This window comes from Lampris incognitus, chromosome 1 (assembly GCF_029633865.1).
Source record: "Lampris incognitus isolate fLamInc1 chromosome 1, fLamInc1.hap2, whole genome shotgun sequence".
In the NCBI taxonomy this organism is placed as follows: Eukaryota; Metazoa; Chordata; class Actinopteri; order Lampriformes; family Lampridae; genus Lampris; species Lampris incognitus.
The window spans coordinates 133,636,837-133,664,694 of NC_079211.1; the positions used below are offsets into that span (position 1 = coordinate 133,636,837).

A 27,858-nucleotide genomic window follows, 5' to 3' on the forward strand; every position below is an offset into this window, starting at 1 on the left:
TCCAGACTGTCCCAGCTGCTTCTCCAGCTGAAATCCATGTTACCAATTTCGTATGTAAAACAATGTTGTTGGGTTTTTTTACGGGCGCTGTTTTCTCACATCAGTCAACACTGTCAACCGTGTTATCCCGCTACGATAATGTAACTTGGACGAAAAAAATAAAGCGATTTTCCTACTGAAATAAATGGAAATCGGTGGCTGCTTGGAAAAACGGTAAGAAGTAAGGTAAAGTATACGCGAAATGACCAAAAACATACAAAACTCGCAAGGCAAAGGGGCATAGAAAAAATGACCCCCCCACACGCGCGCGCGCGGAGGCAAGTAATTTCTTTAAGGCAATTCACCAGACAGCAACTATTCAGTTGGGTCCTTTTACAATAACAACATGGCAGCCTTCTGGAAAGGCCGGCATCGTTGGAAAAGGACATGTATTCGTATTTTAACAAGAAACCTAACAGGTAAACTGTGTTCATAAAAGGTAGCAAAGTTAGTGTTTATTTAGATAACGTGTTTACTTGGATAAAGGCGGTAATTGTGGCATTTGTCTCTGCGTCACGTCCTCTTACGTCAGCTAAATTAGCTTAGGTAAGTTTCCTTAAATTGATGTTTCCACAGAAAAAAAATAAGAAAATAATTAAAAAAAAGTGTAAAGATACAACTCTAGAAAAAATGTACAAAATATACAATATTCTTGTGACGCAACAACTTGAATTCAGGGTTGTACTTACTTCCTCAGAGTTCCTGAGTGTCCTAGAAAACCTGGAAACGAAGACTTGTTTTTCAGTCATGGAAAACGCTTGGGAAATCATGAAATCTATCAAATGTCATGGAAATATTTCTGAGGTTATTGAAAATTTCCCAGTTAGCTTATAAAATTGTATTTTTACCACCAGAGATTGCATAATTTTAAACATGGTTTTTAGCGGAGATCGCATTTTTCTAGCCATATATTAATCGCTGAGCTTGTACGTCAGTGAAGTTTGAACGGTATGTTCAGTAACCAGCTCAAAGTTTCACACTCCATTTAGAGACTTATTAGGCTTCCATTGACAGTTAATACTGAATAAAGTGACCTTCCGTGAGCAACGGCTGTCATGTACTATATGCCAAGCCAAAATCATGGAAAATGTCATTCAAAGTCCTGCAAAATTATATTTTAACAAAGGACTTTTGAAATGTTACCAGACGTGTTTGAATGGAACCTGGGACCATGGGCTAAAACTCAGTCTAAAAGTATCTGTTGAAGTGACTCATGTTGTTACGTGACCACCCATAAAAGTAGAAAAAGAGTCCATGAGTATTAGCTGGCCACATGGCATCAGTGGGCTGGAAAGGGTCAAATCTGTCAATCCGTAAAGACAGGTAATTACATACAATTAATGTTTGTAACACACACCGCTATCTACCATATTTAACCAAACTGTACTAAAAAAATGATTCACCCTTATACAATAGAAAGAACAATAAAACACAAAGGTTAACACAGCCATAATGTTGCACTCATTCAATCAATCAATCAATCAATCAATCAATCAATCAATCAATCAAGTTGCATTTTATATAGCGCTTATCTAGCTGCAACAGCCACTCAAAGTGCTTTACAATTAATTAATAATAATAATAATATAACTGAGATGTCTTCATCGTGCTGTACAGAGCTCATTCACGACAATGTAACTAGGTTTAATGGTTCCAAATATCAAAGCTTTAACAGCTGAGTACTGACATGTACCACTGTTTCTGAAGTGCTAGTAATACAAATAAATCAACACTATATGGATTTGTAAGTTTATTCAGGTCAATCCCTCCTTATTTACTTTGTAATTAATGGGTCTTATGATTTATCATCAAATGTTTGCATACAGGGAAATATGACTATGACCTAGTTGTTATTGGCGGGGGCTCCGGAGGTCTTGCCTGTTCTAAAGAAGGTAAGTCTCTGTCACATATACTGTATATCTGATTGTGAATTTTAGAATGGAGTGTCTGGAGGGATTTGCTTGGTTTAAAGGTAGAGGAATGCTGGTTAATGTTTTGGACAATTCTTAAGTGGCTGGTCAAGAAACTGCATAAGCATTGTTCGTCAATCACAAAGATACTAGTATAAACACATTCTCACTTTGTTCCCTCTTGCTAGGATTGTTGTCCATCACCATTCCCCAGGCATATTTCTGCATTAGTCATTTACTACCCCAATGTATCTTTATCTGTGTTTACTTTCACACCTTAATATTTTCACTGCTGCTGCATTACACCAGTGCTCTACATCAGTAAATAATCTGACAGTATGTCCTTTGTTGAACAGCGGCACAGTTGGGACAGAAGGTTGCTGTTTTAGATTATGTGGAGCCATCTTTGAAAGGTAAAATAATTTTCTCTGGGTTACACAGCTCTTGTTTCACACGGCAGTATTATTTATTTAGAAAAGCTGACCAAGGACATGGTTAAGGCTATAGTACTTTGCACTGGCAATTGTATATATATGAGATATTTAAAGACACCGTTGAATATTAGTAATTGAGGATATGCTTTCGTGAACAGGTACCAAATGGGGTCTTGGTGGAACATGTGTCAATGTTGGCTGCATTCCCAAGAAGCTCATGCACCAAGCTGCTTTGCTTGGCACTGCAGTCAAAGATGCTAAAAAATATGGCTGGCAAATCTCTGAGCCAGTCTCCCATGACTGGTAAGTTAATTCCTTATTTCTAAATACTACAGTGGTTCTTTTGCTAAAGAGATATTTAAGAAAATTAATGACGTTATCCGACGCCATGAATTAGGCAGTGGAACTGAGTGCTTAAATAGCACCATCTTGTGATATGACTGTGGTAGGTCAGATAACCTGTAGTTGTAAAGTACGTGTTACGTATAAATGTTTTTTTTCCCCTTTTAAATACATAAGAGAGTTCATTAGTCTTTTAGTGTGACCTTCCCACACTGTGTGCATAAGCTTTTTGTGGTCATTTCTACAAACGTTGCATTTCTTTTAGAATTGTTCATTGAATGACACTAGTTCTATTGGTCACTTTTGTTTGTTTTCCAGGGCCACCATGGCAGACGCTGTCCAGAACCATGTTAGATCCCTAAACTGGGGTCACCGGGTTCAGCTACAGGACAAGTCAGTGACACTTTTTAATGTTACACGCTTACTAAATGTGAGACCATGGTGTGGCATACAGTGTACACATGACACTCTGCTTGAAAAAACCCTTTTTTGCACGTCAGTTTCTTCATTTTCTTTCTCTCCCTTTCTGTCTCTCGCTCTCTTCCATCTTCACTGTTTTCTTCCAAAGTGTACTTTCAAAATGCCATCACAATAATTTGGCAATATTTGGCGTAGTCTTGGTATCGGAAATTGCTGAAGGCTTTACATATGTGTTGATACAGAGAGGTTACCGCTCAATGACTGATAGTTCAGTACTGCATGTTGACTGAATGCCTTGGCTGGAGGGTAAACAGGTGTTAACCCCCGTCTGGATGTGTCCGTGCTCACTCAACAGTATCTGCTGTGCATCAGGAAACCTCACTCAAATTCAACATATTGCTAATTGTTGTGGCACAATTTAATGTCTTTTGAATAAGCAGTAAGTCACAAGAAGCCTTGCTTTGCAGTGAATTTAGAGCAGCTAAGAAGTATTATTTGGCATAACACAAAGCAGAAGTTTGGTTTATAGCTTTTGGTAAGATAGCATTGTGATTGAACAGATGGTAAATGTTCAACTTTTTTTATTATTATTTCTAAACAGTAATGATTAAATGATAATTAAATGTCTGTGTTCCATCAGGCAAGATCATTTTGATACCCGTATGACCAGTGATTATCCGTTACTGCATTTACACTTTGATTAACAGTGTTTGGTCACACAGTTCACGCTATAGCCAGTTATGATCTAGTTTAATAGTAGACAATCGTAATTGACAGGGACCACGAGGGAAAAACAGCTTAGACTGTCCAATGTGTTTCAGGAAGGTGAAGTATCTGAACATCAGAGGAAGTCTGCTGGATGAGCACACAATTAAAGGGCTGACCAAAGCAGGGAAAGAGGTGGGCTGGTATTTTTTATGTTATCAGGTCATCCCAATAAGACTAGAAAAACCTCTTAAGAAAAAAAGAAAAAAAAAAACCCTGACCCGAGAATACCATCACAACAAACACAAATGTTGCAGATAGACAACATACAGAAATGTATATTAGCAAAAATACAATCACAATGGCAATTCCGATGAGTCCGTCATGCCTGCCCTTCAGGGGGCAAGGCTAAGTTAGATTGACCAGCTCTTACAGTTTTTTTTTATGATACACAAGCATTTCGAAGGAGAGTAAATGAAGATATTTGACAGCAGCTGGCACAAACATCAGTGATTAATTTTCTTTTATTTCTTGTAACATGTGCCGTACATGTAAATTTTGTCCCACATGAAAGGCCCCTTCCCGGTTAAGCGAAATGTGGATTTAGGAAGCCAGCTTTAGTTGCTTCAAAATGTTGACATGGTGGTCTTCGGGAAGACTACACTTGAGATACTTTCTTTTTCCTATTTTTCTGTCCTATCGTTTTGTGAGGGGTAGTTCTGTTTCTGTGCCCCCTAAACTCCACTCCCCTTGCCCTACAGATGATTCTGACTGCCAAGAACATTGTGATTGCAACTGGGGGACGGCCTAAATACCCCACAAATGTAAGTATATTTTCCTTTTTAAACAGTGTTTTTGTCTCAAGGTTTGCCTTGCCCAGTAGACAGAAGGACTGTTGAAAAGTATCCTCCATTGAGCCTACGGTGAGTAGCTGATAGCTCTGAAGAGAAGAGTTAGAGATTTTGTTGTTATGCAGAAGCATCCGACTGGTGATGGCAGGCAGAGCTCTTTGAATTTTGAATATCAGCTTTTGCTCACCACTGACAATAAGCTCTTAAAAGTGACTACACTTTCTTAGATTTGCTTGCACCATTGATGGGTTAGAGTTGGATAGACTGGCTAATGTTTAAGTGTTGACAGTGTTGTCCACCTCTCAATCTCTCCTATAGATCCCTGGTGCAGTGGAGCACGGCATCACGAGTGATGACATATTCTGGCTGAAGGAGTCACCTGGAAAAACGTGAGTCTCACCTGCCACAATAATGTGAATAGATTAAAAAAATGCAGATTTGGTGGAGACTTTTAATCAACATTTAGTAAATAACAAAAATTTTTGGTGCCATGCTTTACTCGTTGAGCTACACAATGAATCGAACCTCCAACCAGCATTAGTGCGCTGCTGTTCCCCGTTGGCTGCACCTGGAATTGAATCTCTAACCTTGGTAGTGTCCATGTCCTACTCTACCCATTGAGCAACTTAGCTTGTTAACACAACATGGCCCACTGTCACGCACTGTAATCATTCACCAGTAACATATTGTTTATTTTTCTCTCTTCCTGTCATCTTATCCTCACCTCATGACTCAGATTAGCAGCGTGCATCCTGACCTCACAGAACAAGCCCTTTAATCCAGGCATTTACATCCTGTCATCGCCTCTTTAATTGATCTTTGCCTGATCTTTCCTCTTGGCACATAATGGAGATGGTGACTAGCGGTTGTGATGTTGAAGGTCTGTGAGGGCTGTGTGCTCATCAGTGACAGACAAGCGGATATATGTATTCCGGTATCCCATCTGAAACCAGCTTGTTTTCACCTGCACTGTGCACTTTTGATTTTGGCTGGATTAATTTGATAGGATATTGGTCCCAGTGTATTTAATGTGTTCAGAAAATGCCCTCTTCCTATATATTGTCTTGTTTAAAATCGTCAATTTCCGTATTTTCCCATATTGATGTGTTGTTCCAGTTACTCAGCATACTATTGGGGGGGGGGTTATACTTGGGATAACAAGTGAATGTAATTAACTACCTGGAAGAATAGAAAACCAGCAATACTGGATTAAGAACTGCTGCCCTACTGTAATTAAGTTCGATTTGATTCGCTGTAGGCAAATGTCGACCAAGCTCGCTATTTAGCCTGTTGACCACTTGGTGGCAGCATGAGGTTGTCTACAGCCCACAAGTCCCCATCTGCAAACTGGGCTGATTTCTCTCCTTTCTCTGTGCCTCAGTCATACAAACCATCTCTAAACAATTACACCTGTGACATTCAACCACTCAACAGAACAGCTTTGCATGGGAAGCAGAATTATCCACTCAGAGATACTGCTTGAAACAAGGAACTGTTTGATTTGAAGTGGGACAATTATGTCGGGCCCTCTCCCTTCAGGCTGTAAGGGGTTAACTATGGGTTGGCATTAGCTTCCCCTATGGGTTGACTAAATAACTGACAGTGGCAGGAGTTGTGTTCGCTCAATTTTGCAGTTGGGGTTTTAAAAAGAGGCAATTTTTTTTTCAGGCAAGGGTAGTGCAGGAGGCCAGTTCATGGATGTGTGTCTGTTTAGGCCTATGAGCACAAGTAGCCTATACAGCTGAGTGACAGGTCCATGCCCTGAGGCTTCACCTTGGAGATGGCTGCCATTGTTACTCCAGCAGGAGAAACCACTGAGTGTATGTCAGTAGGGCTGACTTACGCTGGACTAACCTGCTGTACAGATACACACTCGCTCACTGGCTGTTACGTTCTCATATCGGTTATGCACTGTAGAGCTCAATACTAACATCTTAAAGTGATTGGGCTTGATATTTATGTCCAGGCCTAATAAGATACATGTATACCTTATGAGTGTGGGTGAGCTCAGGCTTAATCTCTCAGGTTATGGGTCAAAACGTTATCATTTGTTCAGTGAGGTCAGAAAAGTATAAACAGGGAGAAAAAAAAAAGCTTTTTGTTAGGTTTCGGGTTATATAAGTATCAGGCCCAGTTCAGCTTAGGGGCTCTGATTTCTGTTGCCAAGCCCAACTTAATAGATTACTAATATTGCAGGGCTTGTTTTTTCACCTTTTAATTAGCAAAACATTAATAGGCAAAATTAAATATATCCGTTGCTGTTACTGGGATTTTTCCACATGGTTGAACAGCGTATGTAAGCTTACCTCTGTTATGTAGTCATAAGCATCCAGTTTTCTGCTCATGAAGATCACAAGCAGAACACTGAAAATAGTATTATATTACTCAGTATGATGTCCATTGCTTGTGGTTGACACTGGAACTTAAGTCTGTCTGAAACTTTGGGCATGTATAAAACACTAAATACAAGTTTTCAATCAACTCTTTTCCTGAACAGCCAATTATTGAATATCGCCAAGTGTCTAGACAGTATTTTGATAGGCAGTCTCTGTATCAGTGTTTGGGCTACTGAAGAAGTGTCCAAGGTTACCAGCAGACTGCCAGATCAAAAACTCCTTCCCAGGGAGTTGTGAATGTAATCACAGAAGAGACATTGGCCAGGTACAATCACTAGACTATTATTTAGCCATTTTATCATGTTGTTTATTGTGTTGTTGTTGGCTGGTTGTTAAATGTCCCCTCTAACAGTGGGTTGATGTAGTTTGTCATATGAGATATGAACTGCTCATCTGGATCAGCCAACATTGTAACCCCACCCCCCCACCCCCCTTCATGGGAACAGTAGTGTGATGCCACCCTTTAACTGTTCCCTTCATCTCTACTATTTCAAGAAAAATGCAATAATGGAACTTGTCAGTTGTCACAAATGGAGCCTGGCGGTTTGCAGGAAGTACCGTGCAAAGATTAGTTTGATACCTTTTCACTACTGGATGGTCAAATTAACCAGTTTGTAGTTGAGAGGAAGTTTCAGCACGCAGACTTGCAGTCATCTTGGAACGTTTCAAGGCCGAAGAAGAGACGAGGGAAAGGAGACTGTGTGTCAGCGATGAAAGTGCGGAATCAATCTAAAGCTCCCCACCTAATCTTCTGTAAGCCACTGCACAATACGTGTTAAGTGCAGCTGTGCATTACATGGACATGGGGAGAAAGGCTATGGAGCTCTTAGTGATTGGTGTTAGCATGGAGGAGGGCAGTATCTGCCGCAGGCTCCCCAAGTTGTCAGGCAGCGGAGACCTAAGGAAAGAAGGTCTGAGTCGAGGCAGTAAAAGAAGTGGGAGAGAGGTCTCATCCATGTGGGCGACGGGCATCACTCAGCAGGCTGATGTGTGGACTTGAGGCCTGAACAAGGCACACCCCATCCGTAGGGATTATTTTAAATGCTAGTAATTAGCTCTCGCCAATGCCACCAATCTCAGGGCTGGATTAGAAGTGTGATTCACCTGGACCACACATGCACATACGCAGTTATCCCACACATGCACATGTGTAAAACACACACACCATACACCCATTTCTTTTCGTGTCCCTTTTCTCTACATATTCTTCACACTTCTTCACTTCCCTCTGAGGTCTTGAAGTTTTGTAATTCATCACCTGCGTAACTCTAGGATTCAAAGTAAACATTTTAAACTTTGGATTTGCACTGTTTCTTTTGGTCCAAGTTTGGCTTTGTGTAAAATGACTGGCACATACAGTACCCGCATTGTGATTGTATTGTTATTAGTTCTGCTCAAGCGCTTCTCTGTCTTTATGTTTTGCAGGCTTGTGGTTGGCGCCAGCTGTATCCTTTTTGTCGTTCAATGAGTCTAACTTGTAACTGGAGCAGCTGCATAGTTTGCTGTAAAAGTCGAGGAGTGGTAAATAATGATGACTTGATCTTGGACCAGAATTACATTGTTATCAGACCTGTGGCAAAAAGTATTCACACGTAATTCTTTGCATTTTTCAACCTGTTTAGTGGACCATATTGCCAGCATTTAACATTAGGTTCTAGGTTAACATCTGGTCAAGACATTCTTTTGAAATAGTTTTCAGACACACGCCTTGGGTGACTAAAACGTCATGATACCCATTGCTGTGTTCTTTGAGAAAAAATCGACTGCTGCTTTAAACAGTCTAAAATAAGCACAGAAAATTGTACAAATTGTATTCAACCTACATGTGGAGTTTTTAATTGTTCCCTTGTAGTTACATAACTTTCGAGTATGCAGGAAAGATTCCACATGCAGGGTGCTCTGTGTTGTCGCAGTTCACTAAGATAACTGATTCTGAACCTGGTGTTAATCAGATGTGGCTCTGGAGTGTGCAGGATTCCTGACAGGCATTGGCCTGGACACCAGAGTTATGGTTCGCAACATCGCCCTCCGAGGGTTTGATCAGGTACTGCTGCTCTGTTGTGTTTGTATTTTTTCCAGTGTTTTTTTTTCTTCTTGAAGTTGTTCTCTATCTGAGATCCATTGTTTTTTTTTGTTTTTGTTTTTTGTTGTTTTAGAAATCCCGATTGTTACATTTAGCCATATCCATTAGGTCAGCTCCTGTGCATGTCCTTGGCTTAGGTCTAAATGATAATGATGGGATAGGCAGGGTGTAAGGTTTGGTGTTGGGGTACGCCTTATGCAAGTCAGGGCTTAATTTTAGATCCCCTTCCTTTAATACTCAGCATCTCTGCTGCCACAGGTCTTGTTGAATGAGTCCCACCAAGCAGACAGACAGCCTGAGACCCTGGCCATGCTTCATTCCTAATGCCGACTTGGCCAGACTTTGCTTTTCCCCGGCTGTCTGCTTATTTCCTTATTTAAGCTTATCAGAATCACAATCACTTCCACAAAAATGCAAGAGGATCTGTCTTACTGACTTCATTGACTGGCAGGTTGCCAACTCACAGATTTTTGACACATGGTACAAGGAAAGCAGTAACCTTACAGACCATACAAAGGGACAGTGTAAGTCACACACTGGACAACAGACTATAGCTTCCCTTCTACATATATACATTCAATATTTTGTGGCAGTATGTTTTTAATATATGACATACAATATGAGAGAAATGTATAGTGTTGGACAAATATGTATCGGGGACCCCATAGCACTAGATTATGCTAAATCTTGACAGGATGTTGATATGGTAAATTTAGGGTATAATAAGAACGGAATATAGGGAAGGGTTTTGTTTGTTGTTGTTTTTTTAAAGATAGGAGCTACGTATTCTCTTTGTTTGGTTTCTGCAGCAAATGGCAGGCCTTGTGACAGACTACATGGAGGCTTATGGGACCAAGTTTTCCTGGAAGTGCATTCCCAAGAAAGTGGACAAATTGTCCTCCGGAGCAATGCAGGTGACGTGGACAGACATGCAGACGGGCAAGGAGGAGAAGGACACCTTTGACACTGTACTTTGGGCAGTAGGTGAGTGTGTTTTTTGGGTCAAGTTGAACTTTTTTTTTTAATCAGTTATATGAAGAACAAAAGGCAAATTGGACAGGCAGCATTCACTTGGACAATGATATCACTACATCTCGAGGGCAGGGTGATAAGTCGGTAATACTTTATTTTAGGGGGTCGGAAATTACCTCGTAAGTCCCTAGTAATGAGGTGGTAAATATCACGTAATTTCTTAGAAATAAGGTTGAAATTACCTTGTAATTTCCTAGTAATAAGGTGGTAGGTTTTACAGGTAATTTTACAGCTAACCCTAACCCTAACACAAATTACAAGGTAATTTCAACCTTATTTCTAAGAAATTACATGATAATTACCACCTTATTACTAGGAAATTACTAGGTAATTTCCGACCCCCTAAAATAAAGTGTAACCGATAAGTCTTTATAAAATGAAAATAAGAGCCTCCTTATGTCAATAAAATTCTGTAAATTTCACCAAAAATCTACTGGCAGCCTGTCCAGGGTGTCTCCCTGCCTGCCGCCAAATGACTGCTAGGATAGGCTCCAGCATCCCCACGGCCCTGAGAGCAGGATAAGTGGTTGGATAATGGATGGATTAGAAGTGCATTAATCCTAACCTTGGTATAACCATGCAAATCTCTAACAATGAATTCTAATATCCTTGGGAGGGATGAGATCTCTATTTTTAATTTCAAAACATCCCATCTATTTCCATGTGATGAATCACATCTCTAAGGCATAGCACTTGGTGTGATTGCTCCCTCTCTGCCACCATCAGTTTTCATTGTCATCCTCAATAGAGTGCTGCGTCAGCAGATCGCAGAAGAATCAAGCTTAAAAACAAGGTAATAAAGCCTGAGTGATGGAGTTACCAGGGGAAGTGTTAATCACCCAGCCCAGGTTCTCTGGCTGTCTGGTTGGAGAGGGGCAGGACCAGGCAGGATGCACCCAGGCACAGGGTCACCGCAACCCCCCTCCTCCTTTGTTCTCCACTCTGTGCTTTCCTGCCCATGCCAGGACTGCGGAAACCAACCCTGCTCTGTCCCCACCGCATCTGTCACTGCCATCTCTGCCCGCCATCCCTTGCCTGCCTGCCCACTTGCCTGCCTGCCCTCACCAGCCCTCCATCCTCCATCCATGCTTTGTTCTATCTTTTCATTTCTCCCATTCCACCAGCAGTATGAGCAACAATAGAGGGAACATCCGTCAGGCCACAGCCGTGGGTTTAATCGTGCTGCTGTGGTCCCAAAGACAACAACGTGCTTCCGAAAGTCTGATGACCAGGCCCTCTGGGGTCCCGTGCCTGAAGCCTGTGCCCACTACCCATACTCCTCTGTGAGTGTTTGTGTGAGGCCTGTATGCGTGTGACAGCGACAAGGATGTGTGTGACCCTGCAGCTGAGATGACGTTCTTCCCTCCCAAGGTTGAATTCCCATAATGTCTCAGCCATCAATCCCACTGTTGTTCATGGTCAAAGTAGCGTGCGATTGATGGTGAGAATGATACATGCAGTGAGTGTATGTATCAGTCGGTATATTGTTAGATGTGAGAAGGTGCAACCACTGCATTTTTGTGTATCCTTAAAATTAGTGCTGGGCAATACGGAATACATTATTTATAATATTATTGATCATTCATGTGATTATCACAATACTAATATGGATTAATATGGATAACACTAATATGGACAATATTGATATAGTATATATAAAATCCAGTTAGTCAAGTAAATTTTCTATATTTCTAATTTTCTATATGTATGTATATATATATATATATATATCTCACAAATATTGTGATATATATATCACAATAAGCAAAAATACAATGTTTGAAAATATAACTTAAGTTCATCACATTGGACTGTTTGACAGTGATATCAAAGCAATGCTAGTTCTAAACTAATAATCCTTTAGATATTCCAGACCTCATTTTGTGAGAAGTTTGGGTAAGAGATTCACGTTATCGTTAATTTAGACATCAAAAATTGTGTACTACGATAAGACAATACCCAAATACCATCCTGATACAGTACCACTGAAAGACGATGAGCAATAATATTGAATCGTTGCTCAGCCCTACTTAAAACAAATGTTTCGCCTCTAACCTCTGGGAAGCGGGTTTGTTCCAACATAATAGCACTCGTCATGTGGGATTGCCCCAAAAACTGGCCTACAGCTCAAAAGTGGTCTCCACCCATAGTTTGTAAAACTCTGTTCTAAAATGTCAAAATGAAGTAAGAACATACACTGGACTGTCACTGTAGATTTGGAAACAAAGTTTCTCCATTCATCTGATTAACTTCCTCAGTTCTGAATTCATGTGGGGAATCCAGCGTTTATTGCTACACAGACATATCCATCCATTCCATCCATCCATCCATCCATCCATCCCTCCGTTATCCAAGCCGTTTATCCCAACCGGGGTTGCAGGACACACATATGATGTTATAAAATATTCTAACCGGTTTTAATGATTTCACTGACTGATGTGAATGACTAGTTTTGACAGTTTCAATCGGGGAGAAAAGCACAGACCTTCTTTTAAGCACTGGTGGGTTTTTTTTTTTTTTGTAGAAACAGAGGTGCCCGGTGGGCCCGTAGTTGGCTGTTTGTTTCTTAGTCTCTATAGGTGATAGCCTGACCTCCCCATTCAGCTCAGTAAGAATCTGTTATAGACGTGACGTGGCCTCTTCTCTTTGATGTGTACATGGAGGAGTTGTGCAAGTCCAAGACCACTTCCCTTTAGTGTGACCTTACACTAGAGGTCAGGCGGGGTCTCGGGCCTCTGTGGAGGTATTAAAGGCCAGAGGGGACCAGAGGGACCGTACCAACGCCATCAGCCACATCCTTCTCTCTGGCCCCTGCCTCCCTCCACCCCTTCCCCTGGCCCATCCTGGCCCCAGGGCCCCTCCCTAGTCCAGGTGCTGCCATAGGACACAGCAGGAAATGGTACATTTCCACATTTCCTTCTCACTCTAATGTCCAGTATTCAGGAATATGATTTTTTTTTTTTACGTTTCTTTCCTCCATTTGGACATTTAACTGCCATTTATTTTCAATGGGAGATTACTGTTTTCCTGTCCTTTTCCTGCTTATTTGTACTTCTGCCTACATCCCTGAGTACTTATCCTGCATGGCTGCCTCCCTCTCTATCACGCTGTTAGATTTTATGAACACTAAAATATGATGGTTTTGTGAGATAAAGTGTAAGGTAAGCAGAAACTTAACTTTTTTTTCCACTAATATGATATGATTTCATATGTGCATTTTTTTTAATCTTACGATTCCATGGTTTAAATGAGAGAGAGAGAGAGAGAGAGAGAGAGAGAGAGAGAGAGAGAGAGAGAGAGAGAGAGAGAGAGAGAGAGAGAGAGAGAGAGAGAGAGAGAGAGAGAGAGACATCTTTTACCATACACTCACTTCGGAGAATTTTTTTTTTTAATCTGGAGCAAGTTAGCTCATTTAGTTGTTCCTTAGAATCCTTTCAAGCGTGAAACAGAAAACATAATCAATTTTCAGTGGGGCGAATAATCTTTTTCCCAAAAGATTCTTCCTCCTCACTTCCCCCCAGACATTTTCCCTTTTGTCTCTGTTCATTTGATTGATCAGATAAGTGTCCAGCTTTCATTTCAAGTTGTGGAGGTTTGTTGTGGCTAATTAGCCTGGCGATCTGAAGACTTCCTCCTAATGTCACAACAGGCTTTTTACAAAGTAGCACATCAACTGGGGGCCTCTCACTGCCGTGTATGTGTGTGTGCGTGCGTGCGTGCGTGTGTGTGAGACTGAGATTGGGCCAAGTCCCTTATCGGCCAATCCACTGTTGTGTCCTCGACATACAATGGAGCTGTGGTTGCTCCTAGAGTTTGAGACAGACAGGAAAGGCCAGATATTTTGAGATTGTCTGCGTGAAGCAAGAGAGTTGATATTGGGTTGGTTGTGGGGGATACTGTACAATTTACTCTGTGTGTGGGCAAGCGTGTGCTTTTGTGGAGATCACGTCAATGGCATTTGTATTTTATTGGACATTATTCATTGGAAAAAGACAGGAAAGTTGGAAGAGATAGGAGGTGACATGCAACATATGTCAGGAGTCAGATTCATATCCATGCCCATGAATTCATAGTGTTCACCTTGGCCTGCACCCCTGCAGCTGACCTCACTTTGTTCTGCGTGTTGAAACAGTAGATTGGTTTTGATACTGTATGTTCATTGTGGGGTATCTTAGAACGAACAAAGAAAGAAAGAACCTCTATGAATACGTTTGTATACTGTGTTCAAATGTTAGGGGTCCTCCATCCCTCAAAAACTCCAACAGAACCAGCACAATTATTTTAAGAATCAGGCTGTATCTCCCCCCCTTCTCCCAATCCTCTGCAACCACCCATACTGCAGTAATGGACAGGTCCCCGGGCCCTGCAGTCCCCAGCCCCCGACTTCAGCAGAGGGGGAGGAAGTTGTTCCTTGGCTCCAGCCAGGAAAAGGGTCTTGGGGGTTTGTTATTCTTGCTGTCCGATAGCATCTACGTGGGTACCTCAGGGCCTGGTGTTTATTATGCTACCCAGGCAGGGAGTGAGGAGCTCGGGGGGAGGGGGTCTGGACTTGGGCGGCAGGGGGTTGCGTGGTCCATCGCCATGGAGACTGTGCATCAAGATGGCTGAGTGTCGACAGTATCCATCAATCGTCCCCCAGGAAGTGACAGAAATCACACCCCAGGGTTTCATTGGGGCTGATGGGATACCGGTCCCAAGCTACTCATTATTCACTCTGCAAAAAGTGAGCGTCTCCTCTGCCTCCTCCTCTCCCTTGCTTCATCACTCCATACCACCTTCCCTCCCAGCTGGGCAGATGTTTTCTTTTCTAATTCTAGGATAAAATTCTCTCTGTTGGACAGAGATTGGTGAGACATGCCTTTAGATCTTGGTAGTGCTCCAGCTGAATGCCTGTATGTGGTAGGAACACTGAGCAGATGCACCCCCACACACACACACAATATCTAAATTTTTGATGATCTCTTTCTAACTGCTGGATAACATTTACTCTATTGGACAAGGAGTGGACATGTCTTTGGACCATATGTTAGCATGCCAACTGAATGGAATGTGTTATGAACACTGTACAGTCTCTCTCTCTCTCTCTCTCTCTCTCTCTCTCTCTCTCTCTCTCTCTCTCTCTCTCTCCCTCCCTCCCTCTCGCTATCTCTCTCGCTCCCCCCAATGTGTAATATGTTATTTACCCTCTGTCATCTCCTCACCATGACCCTAGGCAGAGCCCCCGAAACCAAAGCTCTGGGCCTGGACAAGGTTGGCGTGCAGCTCAACAAGGAGACAGGGAAAATAATTGTAGGGGCTGATGAATCGACCTCGGTGCCCAACATCTACGCTTTTGGGGACATCAGCGAGGTAACTGTAAAATGTGAACAATGGACAACATACTGGAACCAGTAACAAGCTGGATAAACATCACAGAATTAACATGGCTGTCTTGGGAAATGGTTCGGACCTCAAGTTTTCCAATTCCAGGTTCTTATTTCAGCTTAAAATTGCATGATCCTTTTTCAGCCAGAGCTTCATGCGTGACTCCAGAACACTGAAATCTGCTTCAAACAAATCAAAAATAAATAAATTTTCAAATTTTCTAAGATATCAAAGATGCATGTATGTTAATAGACAGCAGTGACATTTTCCACACCTTTTTCGCTCAAGACTGAATAGACGGTACACCATTCCAGCATGCAGCAGCCCCATAGAAGAGAAAAGGCCTCCCGAATTACGGGCTCAACCAGCCATGTTGGTACTAGTTCTTCTTGTTGGATATAATGTCAGTGTTGTTTTTTCTTCACCTCAACCAGCTGTGAGCTTCCTTCCTGCCTCCCAGGCCTCATGACACACACTCACAGAGTGCCGTTTGATTGACGCGTTGCTTTGATGAGTTGCACTTAGCCCCGATCTGTCTCTCAGTTTTTCACTGCAGTGGGAGAAAAAGGGGGCAGGGTTGATATCTCAGTTGATGTTTCCAGCAATCTTTTTTTTTTCTTCTTCTTCTCTCATTGACAAATAGAGACACCTCTAGAGAATGACACAGGCTGTCTGGCATGTAAACACAGCAACTGAAATAAAAGTACATGCTCAACTGCAAGAAGGCACATGCTTAACAGGTCTACAGAAGATCTGTTGGACAACAGGATGTGTGCTGATAATTTAACAGGTTGCTAATGGCTTAGGTCATGCCTGTAGAATTGCCCTGGAGCCCTACTATTTCCTATACTGTTTAACCCTAATGTTTGTGTGTTTGTCTGTCTGTTTGTCCAGATAACATGTTCTGGCACATGTTCAGAACATCTATGCAGTTAAGTCAAACATACAGGGCAACAGAGGCTCTGATAGTTTTTGTGCGTACTAATCTATTCAGAGGTATAGAAATGTATTATTCTCATTGCGAGTTGTGGTTTAATGGCCCAGCGCCATCTATGCATGTGCTTGTTCATATTCTTATTGAGTTCTGTAGATTCTGTGGGTGCATGGATGTGTGCTTGTATATGAGATTTGGAAAAATTTATATTTTCAAATGCTGTACTTTTATGGATGAAGTTTGTCTAATAGGTCAATAAAACAAATGTCAGATTTGTGACATGAATCAGAGCTCGACCCATCTTTTACTGCAAGACATAAAATATTTCCTTTTGTAGCTACAATGGGTTTCAGATTTGTTTTAGTGTGTGTGTGTGTGTGTATCTGCATACATGCTGGCATGCTCGATGAGACTCGATGAGAATATTAAAGTTGTTCTCTTGTTCCAGGGTCGTCCTGAGTTGACCCCTACAGCCATTAAATCAGGAAAGCTACTTGCCCGCAGACTAGCTGGAAAGAGCCCCGAGCTCATGAACTACAACAACGTAAGACACACGACACACACATACACACAAATACGGGTGCCCACACAATGACACACACACACTGACAAATGCAGACATGCGCACATGCATGCACACCCTGTGAGGCCGGTCATTTCGCCCTTGTTTCCACAGTTTGTGTCTACGTGGCCCTTTGAGCCTATTGTTGTATACTTCTGTCTGAGGCAGATCAGTACCATTTCTGGTGCATTGTGTTTAGAAAGCCTTACACATCCCCAACTCTCCCTCCTTCCCCCGTGAGGATGATTCAGAACTTGTAATGGCCCCACTCTTACATTCTGTAAAATACATTTCTGATGACAAACATATTACCTCAAAATCCCATTGTTTTTTTTTTTGTTTTTTTTTTTGGGCTCTTTGTTCATTGTTTAATCCTGTTCCTCTGATTGGGAGTTTTCTTTCAGTGTATTCTGTAAGTATCACTGTGGGTGTTTCACTATGTATGTGTTTGTGCATGTACACGTGCGTGTGTGTGTGTGTGTGTGTGTGTGTATCAGGTGGCGACCACAGTGTTTACCCCTGTGGAATATGGCTGTGTGGGGCTGTCTGAGGAGGAGGCAGAAAGCAGGCACGGGAAAGACGCTATAGAGGTACTGGATCATAGACATAATAATCATAAAAACCCATCGCAGAGATATGAGGATCACCAGTCCGGGAAAGGAAATATCCACTGTTTGATTCCTAGTGGCTTGGCAGAGCTCTTCTTATAAATGATTGCTGTTATAGGAGTAAGACACAGTAAGACTTATGATTTAGGTTATGAGTCATGGTGAGACCAAAATATTTTCAAGGGCAATTTGTTTGTGTGTTTGAGGTATTGACTGATGAATTTCAGATGGCAACATTTTTCCGAAATGGATTTATCACGTTTTGAAATGAATGAAACCCTTGATATGTTTATAATACATTGCGGCTAGAGTGGGTCCCCTTCCAGTTCAGCATTTCTGCTAAGAGTGGAAAGGGAAAATGCAGTGCACATGATCATGATAAAGCAATCATGTCTTCATAAAATTGATATTCAAGCTTTTATTTAGCAAAATTTTTCTTGCTTTTTTAAACTTCTTGAAAATCTGTTCGCTTACATAAATTGAAAGTGGGTTGTCCCCATGTCGGTTCACTATGCAGGGAGAACTTGGGTAAGATGTATATTACCTGTTATGTATTATACACACCAGAAATGCACACTCGAACCCTGACAATGTTAGTTTCCATCTCTACCCCATTGGTCTAAATGGCCGTTTTACTGCATTGACCTACACATGATATGGAAGTGGTAATCCCCTAGGAAACAAACACTGAAAAACACATATATTTCTGTTTTCGTGCGTGCTGTAGCAGATGATAGCTAACACCTGCACAGGTCCGACCATAAACTGTTTCGCTGGCGAGGCAGGGCTCCTCTCTGTGATAGACAAGTAAGCAGGAGGCCTGATTGAGGTGTGTATGGGGTGATGACAGGTGCTCTGTGATCTGAGGAACTGTGGCAAGGAGCTGCCCTTTACAGCTGTGTGACTCCATCTACTTGTGTCAACATGCTCGCCCTAAGTATAAAACATGTCCGTAACAATCTAGTGATTTATGATAAATGCATCTCTACAGCAAACTAGAGGTGACCTCTCTATTGGATTGTGTTAATCATGCCATTTTTTTTATTGTTGTACTACTTTCCTTGCTCGGTTGTCACCCTGATTTATTCTTTCCATAAATGTTTGTGATAAATATTTGTATTTAATGCCTGTTAACCAGCTTCTGTCTATGTCTGTGTTTATGTGTGTAGGTCTACCATGCGTTCTACAAGCCTCTGGAGTTCACTGTTGCTGAGAGGGATGCCAGCCAGTGTTACATAAAAGTAGGAACAAGCCAAATAACCCATTGGCACAGATGTTTGCTTTTATTATTATTATTATTTTGGAGTCATTCAGTTGCTATGTTACATTCAGTGTTTCTCTCCTGAGACACACATTTCACCAGAGGAATCGGGCACGGGGCAGCCAGGCGCAAACTCTTTGAAACGCTCTAAACACTGAGCCATCCTACCAACACTTGATCGGTTCAGCTGCAGTCTCATAGAGGGATGGTTTAGATGTGGTGTGTCTCGTGTCTTATTTTACCAACTAAATGAATATATACAACATTCAAAATAGATGTTTGGCTGGGGGAAAAAAACCCCCAGCCACAACAGAAAGACAATTAGGATGCTTTCTGCATGTATGCAAAGAATTATGGGATGCAAAGCAGCGGTGGACAGCTCCTTGGTTACTGCTAGGTATTAAATTGGTTCCCCTTACCCTCCAGGTGGTGTGTGAGAGGGGTGGAGACCAGAAGATCTTGGGTCTGCATTTCACGGGTCCAAATGCTGGAGAAGTCATTCAGGGCTTTGCTATGGGCTTCCAGTAAGTAATTCAGTACTGCTCTCCAGATGTTTGAATGACCAGCTCTAACGGATAAAACAGCATGTTACCGTCTTATGGCAATGTATAGTCCTGGGCTAAATAGTGGTTTGAAAAATTGAGATTGCTTAGTGATTTTTTTGACCTGCTTTGGGTACCAGATGATGTTTACCACACCCAGATAATCCATGCTGTGAAGAAGGAAGTTGGTAACAGCTTAAAATTACACTAAATGTTAAATAACTGCTGTTAGCTTTCTGGCACTGGTGTCTTATGCAGAACTCATCAATTTGATTCCTATTCTCTTTCGCCAGAGTAGAGTAAAACAGTCCATTAAAAAAAAAACATTTGCGACAACTGTCAAGTCTCAAAGTAATTCATTCACAATCACTCACATGTTATAATAAACAGCCCAGAAATCTGTGGTGTGAAAGTATTGAAAATACGCTCTGTTATGTCCCTTAGAGTAGGCAAAGGGCACTAAGATGTGTGCCTTCACAGGCTTCTCTACATACACATATTACTGTTACTATACTGAATATCAAAGGGTCTATGCACACACGTGCTGTGGCACTGTTGGTACAGCGTGGTTTACACTGGGTTTACAATACGGTTGTATTTAAACCCAGAGGGCCAAGAGCCAAAACTAAATATGGTGGTCCACAATCCAAAAACAGCCAAGAAAACATTCATAATTTAGAAGTATGTTAAATAGATAATAACCATGTTAATTAGATAATAACCATCATTGTGGGATTTGTCTTTTAAGAATATAGAGCCTTTGAAAAAAATCTCAAAATTACTATTCACGTCAAAGTAAAGTATTAATATAAAGCAAATGAGTGCCAAATTTCATAATTTACTTTATTTGGTTGGCCCCATCTATAAGTAATAAATTGAAAAAGTACTGCTAATAACAGGTGTTTGGCTGCCTCAAGAGGATCAGTTGAGGAAGAAAGGACATGATATGTCATTTGTTATAATTCATTGCTGGCACTTTGTAATTTACTCAGCAGATGTAAAGCTGTTGGAAGTTTGTTTTCTTTTGTTGTTTCCCCAAAAATTAGATATCCAACTTTTGGGGGAAAATATTGGACTCTAATAAGATGATTGATTGCACAATATTAATGATATATGATATAAGTAATAGAAGATAACACTTTTAGTGAATGGCTGCTCTGTATTATACAGACAATGATTAAGTTGAAACGGACATATACCAATCCCATGTAGATGATGAAAGCCATGAAATCCAGAATGAATGACCTCTGTGTGTATGTCTGTGTCCAGGTGTGGGGCCACCTTTTCCCACCTGTTGGAGACCGTAGGAATCCACCCAACCTGTGCCGAGGAACTGACCAAGCTCAATATCACCAAGCGCTCAGGCCTGGACGCCACTGTCACTGGCTGCTGAGGTTAAGCACCCCTGTCCTTGAGCACCACCGAGCACACAGGGTCCCTCAATTGTTTAGATCTGGCCTCCTAAGTTCGTAGCGGGCCCGTTGTTTTCCCTTCACCACTTATTCAGCCAGGCCTGATTGGAAGCACTTAACACAGTTCACCGTGGGTGTGCTGTTGCTTCAGTTGAAGAAACCAGGGTTAATGTCAGCGCTAGGTCACGTAATTATTGAATGAGATATTCCATATTTGCAAGCTGGTGTTTTGTAGGTCTACTCAGAAAACTCAGGTTTTTCAATCAAGGTCAGTGAAAGCCTTGACTGCATAGAAAGCGTCCTTTAAACAAACAGTGGTCATACTTCAGAATCAGGGCTTGGAGTTCGGTTGGAACCATACAAGAAATGCAGAGGGCCCTAATGCTTTTCTGAATACATATTCTACAAATATTGTTGTTTCTCAGGCTGTACTTCCTGTCCATTAGTCTTGGAGGTGACACATGCCATGGCCCCCTTCATGACACTGATGGATAGCCCCTGGGCTATTGCTGCAGTGACACCACCCTGTTTCCCATGGACACCCAAACAGTCGGCGGGCTGCCTGTCAGTCAGCCAGTAAGACCTGGCCAGAGTGCATGCTTGTTTAGGGCCCTCTATGAGTCCAGCTCCCCCTCAGTCCTCTTCTCTTGTGCCCTTCTCCTTCCCAATGCACAAAAGAATACATTGGGATCACAATAACAGGCTCTGTCAAAACGAGTGTGCCGACACCACAGCCCAGTCACTGGCAACCTTATCCCTTCAGGGCAGAGCCAGCTCAGATAGGGCTGCAGTACTCGTCTTTACCCATAGGTGGCACTATAACCCGCTAATTTCCCTCCTGGTCTCAGAAAAGAAAAGGCGGGCGGTGGGTTAAACATGGCTGAATGCATTCAGTGTGCACATTTGATCCCTTTAATCCTTATAAAAGATATGCACTTCTGGAAAAAGTAGGGTAGCCAGGCTGAGTATAATTGGCACTAAACTGATAAGGGTTATCTGTTGTGTATTTACATGGATGGCAAGTTAGCCATCAAGAGTCATCGCCCTTTAGAGATAAGGCAAATTGTTTATTTCAATAAAGCACTAATAGATGGGTACAATTTTCCAAAAGTATTTAAATATTCAACTAGCTAGCCACTTCCCATTCTTCATCTTGGGTTTATTAAATAGAGGAGGATAAGGAGGTCTGTGAATAGCTTAAAGGGTTGCTACAGTCAGAGGGCGGCTAAGAGGAGGCCACCAGGCCCAGTTTATTTGTGTTTGAAGTCTAATCTGCCTCGCCTGATTAATGATCCTGACGAGGGGAGTGACAGCATGCCGGGAGATGGAGAGAGGAAAGAGAGGAGAGAGAGAGAGCGAGCGTGCTACTAGGTTTATTTGGACCTGCGGCCGAGGGAGAGAGAGTGTGGGGATGCGGCCTGGTGAAGGAGAGAGCGGGATGGAGGGAGGGAGGGGGGGATTCCTGTGTGCTCTGTTCAGGGACGGGGTGCTGACTGAAGGACCCTGACCTCCGCTCAGCAGGAACAGCTTGACTCTATCATTGGGAGCACAGAGGGCTCACATGCTCCAACACTGCACGGCTGGGGCCCGGGGCCAGGGCCAGCCAACCAACACGGCACCAAGCGGTAGTGGTGTGTTTGCCCAGGGTAATTGAGTCTATATTCCTGTGCTTAACGAGCTACTTCAGAGACCCAGGCTGGGCCCAAGGCAATGTGAGGGAAGTCATTGAGACGATCAATGTAACAGTAATGTCTGTTTGCTTTTTACCCTGTGTTTCCCTTCTGTCTCAAACTGCCCTGTCACTTTACCTACGGCTGCACAAGCGCACAAAATGAAGCGATCAGGATTTTGATTAAATAACGTCCTGTCTATGTAATATAAGTGTTATTTATTTATTGTTTTTCATTGTTGTTAAAAAGAGTGCCTTTAGCCCAGGGCTTGCATTCTCTCACAGATGACCAGCGAGCCCCAGCCGTGCAGAGAACGGTGCTCCGGGGGGTCAGGGTTCAACTTTCAGGTCAACCAGCTAATGATGACTTGCACTAAAACCCAAAACTGGGGAGTGCATCTCTGATGTCACCTGGTCACCAATGTTATTCACTGTAAATAGAGCAGTCTAATTTGCTATAAAAGCTTTGTTATACACAACGTGTATGTGAAGTTGTAATTCATTACAATGCAGTGTCACCATTAAAATAATAATAATAGCCACGGACGTAGAGTGCGTTTGTGTTCTTTGTATGTATATGTGAATAAATTGCTGCAGGTAGATGTTTGTTCATGTAAAGCTCTATATGGCAGAGAGATATTTTCCAAATTCTGCGTTTATTTTAAATACGTAAACATTACCCGAAATTCATAATTTATTCCCAGTGCTTGAAATCGTCCATGGTGGAACTGTGAAATATATTTTAACCCGGTATTGCTTATAAATATGGAAGCATCTTCATTGAACTGGTCTTGTTTTAAGATGATTTAAAAGTACGACAGTATCACCCAGCCCTAATGTTAGGCATTATTGCCCTTTGCAGCAGCAGGGGTGGTCACACTCTGACCCCCGGTTGTCTGCTGACAGGCTCCTCTGCTATGCAGCCCTGTCACTCAACCCTCTGCACCAACAATTGCAGAAATTCCAGGCTGTTTGTTTGGTTAAGGACGGAGCTCTCTGAAATCTCTGAACCTCCCCAGGATCCTCGGCAGTCTTTTTCACCCCTCACACTCAACCCGCACCCAGACAGCAAGAGTAAAGTTCACCTACTGTCTCAAGAATAGTCCACCCCATTTAGCGATTGTGTCTCTGCGTCCCCTCCACAATGGAGCAAACAGGCTAAATCCACTTTGAAATGCACTTAGGAGAACATGTCAACATGTCAAGGTGCGCTCGGTTTTTATGCTCCGTCTTAATCCGGTCTATTGAATGTTGACAGTCGTGTCTGTGAGTCGACGTTCACTAGGCCTTTGTCACTTCAGGTCTTGAGTCGTAGCAGCCACGCTGCAAAAGCAGACAGGCTCACACACACAGAGACACACATTAACGCACACAGGTTTCCTACATGGCAGCCCCACGGCCGGGGCAGAAGGTGGCGAGGAGCAGATACATACCTTGTGTAAACATTTTCCAAAAAAAAAGTGACGTTAGGAAGAGAAAAGGCTCAGCCAGACAAGGATTATCCCCAAGAGATGAATAGGGGACTAATTATGACTGCCGTGTTGTATTGCTCATACGTCGCCCCGAGTTGTCGACCTGAGAAGCCCGCGGGGCCCGGACAGGGCCCACCGGGCAGGGAGCGGTCCTCCGGAAGCTTGACAAGAGACGAGGGGCCCTCGGACTCTTAAGCCAAGCAGTCTCAAACCGTTCTGTTGGACTTTAGTGCCGGCTTTACCTGTAGTGATCCTCCTAGTTCAAGACAATTAGCTCCAAGAGCCCCCGAAGCCGTGTGCTGAGGCCAGTGGCGGGCTCACCAAAACCGCCGACTGTAAGACGCTGAGCCGGGGTTGTATGTGTTCAGTGTCATTCATGTTTACCAAGATTACACTATATTCACATTTTTGGAGGTCACCCCATTGATTCCAGGCTTTTGTTTCCTTTAGGAGGGCTCCTCGGGCCAAGGTCACGGGCACATTCTCAAAAGTTTCAAATCAAGGCCGGGTCTTAAGTCTGAATCACTCCCTTCCCCAGAAACTCAAGGTTGTCTCTTTTTTTTGGCATTTTCCGCCTTTATTGGATAGTGATAGTAGAGAGAGAAAGAGAGAGACAGGAAAGGCAGGGGAGAAAGAGGGGATGACATGCAGCAAAGGGCCTGGGCTGGACTCGAACCCAGGCCACTGCGGTAAGGACTCAGCCTTATGTGGTACGTGCTCTACCAGGTGAGCCACCGGGGCGCCCCCCATGGTTGTCTCTTTCTCGTCTTTCGCCCACAGATGACTGCATATTTTAGGGTGACATACTTTGCTACAAATTTTGCCCATAGGAACCTTCCTTCAGCGTAACACCTCCCTCCCTCACTCCTCACCCAGCCTCAGACAGTGATGTGCTGTGGGAGTCTGGCCTCAGATCCTGCCCGCCCGAGTGGAGAAAGAACTGGATCTGACAATACACAGTATTGGAATGCTGTCGGTAGCCCAGTGTGGGTGCGTGCCTTTGAAATTAGCTTATCTCTCCTAGATAACAGCAGATGCATTCAGGAATGGACTAAATTCAATATTAATGGCTGCTGGAGGGGCCTTTATCTGGAGGGAATGTGGGTGTCTGAAAACAAGACACCAGTAGAGTTTTGCCTGTGCAGACCGGTTCACCGACCGCAGCCTTACGTAAGACACCAGTGCATGTGGCCAACAGTAATAAGGTTATGCGACAGTGTCATAGTTTGTGGTTCAAATCCCCTGACATCAATAAAAGAGCAATTATGATCACCGACCTCAACTCCTAAATCATTTAGTCAGTTCTGGCCACACAGGAAGCTGCCGCATTATTCTGGATCCTCTGCAGTTGTTTGCCAATGGCGCACAATAAAGTGACATTGGTTGTGTGTGTGTGTGTGTGTGTGTGTGTGTGTGTGTGTGTGTATCAGGTGGGGGGGGATTCATAAATAACAGTTCAGTTGAAGTTTGAGCTCAATCAAGACAGGACCAACACACAACAATTAGACTGGCATGAACTATCATTATCACTATTATTATTATTATTATCATTATGTACTCCCCACATACACCTGGCTAACCTCACCTCTCCCGTGTGTTTTGTCAGCTGGGTTTGATTTTATTGTCGGTAAAGAAGCAAACTAACAAAGGTCAAAATGATGATAAACCACCCCATGGGTATTGGACCCGCACAGTAAAGGAGCAGGGAAAGTTGTCGTTGTCAACACTCAGCTCACAACTTCCCCCCCAATTGTGACTCCTCTGCCGCTCAGCTGTTATCAGTCTGAATCAAATAACCATAAATCAGGGTTTTATCTTCTCCCGCCTAGACACTGCTCTACACCCACTGCACAGCCACAAACATTTTTGCTTGGAGGTTTTAATGTACCGGCTTGACCGCCATTAATGTGGGTTTGTCTGATAGTGCAATAGAATGGAAGTCGTACCTGCATGGCCGTGTACAAGGACTCAGATATACTGATTGAAATGTAAAGGTGGACCTGCTGTGGGATGCAAGTGGCATGCTCTGCCAGCCCTAAGGCAGCTGTCGATGTCCCCCCCCCCACCACCCCCTTTTACTCCTCAATTGTATCCGGCCAATTACCCCACTTTCCGAGCCGTCCCGGTCGCTGCTCGACCCCCTCTGCAGACTACCACATGTCTCCTCCGATACACGTGGAGTCACCAGCCGCTTCTTTTCACCTGACAGTAAGGAGTTTCGCCAGGGGGACATAGCACGTGGGAGGATCATGCTATTCCTCCCAATTCCCCCTCCCCCCTGAACAGGCGACCCGGCCGAGCAGAGGAGGCGCTATACACTGGATGCAGTGTGTGTGTCTGTTAACTTCGCCTGTCAAACTCACAGGTTTAATTTTATGGTGGCCAGTGTTTACCTTTTTGTCACTGATCTGATGAGAGACAGCTTGTATATACGTTAGGACTAAGAATGTGTGTACCTGGCAGCCTGTCCAGGGTGTCTCCCCGCCTGCCACCCAGTGACTGCTGGGATAGGCTCCAGCATCCCCTGTCCCTGAGAGCAGGATAAGCGGTTCAGATAATGAATGAATATATATATATATATATATATATATATATATATATATATATATGTGTGTGTGTGTGTGTGTGTGTGTTTTATGGGAATACTGTGTGTGTATTTGCCTGTACTTTCATGTTTGTATTGGGTTGTGTGTCAGCATATGGTTGTAGTCTCCAGCAGTGTTCTGGATTAAAGACATCAGCTCCAGTAAACAAAGTTGCTTTGGAAACAGCACATAAATGGATCCCTTTCTGTGCCTCGGATCTGTTCTTTTTTTCCCTCTTTTTTTTCCAAAACAAATACAACATTTCAAATGACAGTCCTCTAATACAGATGTCGTTGTCGCAGCCAAATTATGGGATCTTCGCATCCATAAATCAATGTATATATAGCTGGACCAGTAATTAGCATGTGTCATGTAACCCTTGGCCTTGTTTTGTGCTGCATGACAAATGAGGTAGCAGGCGGGGGCAGAGAGAATGGTTATTATGTGAAGGCGTGTACTGTAGGGGCAACATCCTGCTATGTCTACACTCACTAATTATCTTTGCTTCATTTACCTTCAATCCTTACACAGATCCCTGGAAACCCAGCCCAGTGTAAGATGAAGGGATGGGAACAGGAGCAAAAATGCTTAACTCAAATCTTTTAAGGAACAATTCAGGTTTTGGGAAGCCGGTTCTTATGGGCACTAATCCAGCTTCCTCTTAATACACATTGTTTTAATTCTTAACAATTGGTGCCAGCCTCTTGTTACCACTTCTTTGCAGTGGCATTGCATGTCATTGGGAAATGATGATGGTGAATGGATGGCGATGATTTATTTCAGACATGTAAGTAAGCGGGATGTAACAAACAGATGCCAATAATCTGAAGTGAGAAACAAAGCCACACATCAGACTCAGCGCACAAATCTCCGTATGCATCAGATTATTTGTTATGTGTTGGAAAAGAAGTAGGAGGAAGTATACACTTGTTTTTTTCCCAACCCCTTTCTCACCTACTCTTCAGTTAATTCAGCTACTGTACATTTCAGACGCAATTCCCACTGTACTGTATAGTTCAATGCAAGTTGTGCTGCTCGGTACAAACTCAACTACTGTGAACAACAGGTGAAAAATACACGAGAGAAAGAAGAAAAAGAAAAACACATCCTAATGTCATGCACCAAGAATACACAGATCTCGGTGATTTGGTACAACCCAAATATCCACGCGGTGTCATAGAAAGAAAATAAAGAAAAAACAAATAATAAGAAATGTTACAGGCAAATGAAAAAACTT

General features: G+C 42.8%; 1 protein-coding gene across 1 annotated transcript; it reads left to right on the top strand.

Annotated features, from left to right (window-relative positions):
• Positions 1-384: 384 nt before the first annotated feature.
• txnrd2.2 (thioredoxin reductase 2, tandem duplicate 2) lies at positions 385-22,324 on the top strand. Its single transcript, XM_056289399.1, has 17 exons — positions 385-458; positions 1,866-1,931; positions 2,306-2,362; positions 2,542-2,686; positions 3,044-3,118; positions 3,967-4,045; positions 4,612-4,674; positions 5,020-5,090; positions 8,523-8,542; positions 9,050-9,141; positions 9,990-10,164; positions 15,425-15,561; positions 16,959-17,054; positions 17,570-17,662; positions 18,850-18,921; positions 19,368-19,465; positions 20,753-22,324. The coding sequence occupies exons 1-17, from the start codon at positions 386-388 to the stop codon at positions 20,874-20,876; spliced, it is 1,536 nt and encodes a 511-aa protein (XP_056145374.1). The 5' UTR covers position 385; the 3' UTR covers positions 20,877-22,324.
• Positions 22,325-27,858: the final 5,534 nt, after the last annotated feature.

Bases quoted from the DNA above. Each gene is read 5' to 3' on its own strand.
- txnrd2.2 (XM_056289399.1), top strand. From the start codon at position 386: ATGGCAGCCTTCTGGAAAGGCCGGCATCGTTGGAAAAGGACATGTATT. The intron at 4,046-4,611 runs GTGGGCTGGTAT...CTTGCCCTACAG, and splicing joins TGACCAAAGCAGGGAAAGAG to ATGATTCTGACTGCCAAGAA. The intron at 15,562-16,958 runs GTAACTGTAAAA...CTCTTGTTCCAG, and splicing joins CTTTTGGGGACATCAGCGAG to GGTCGTCCTGAGTTGACCCC.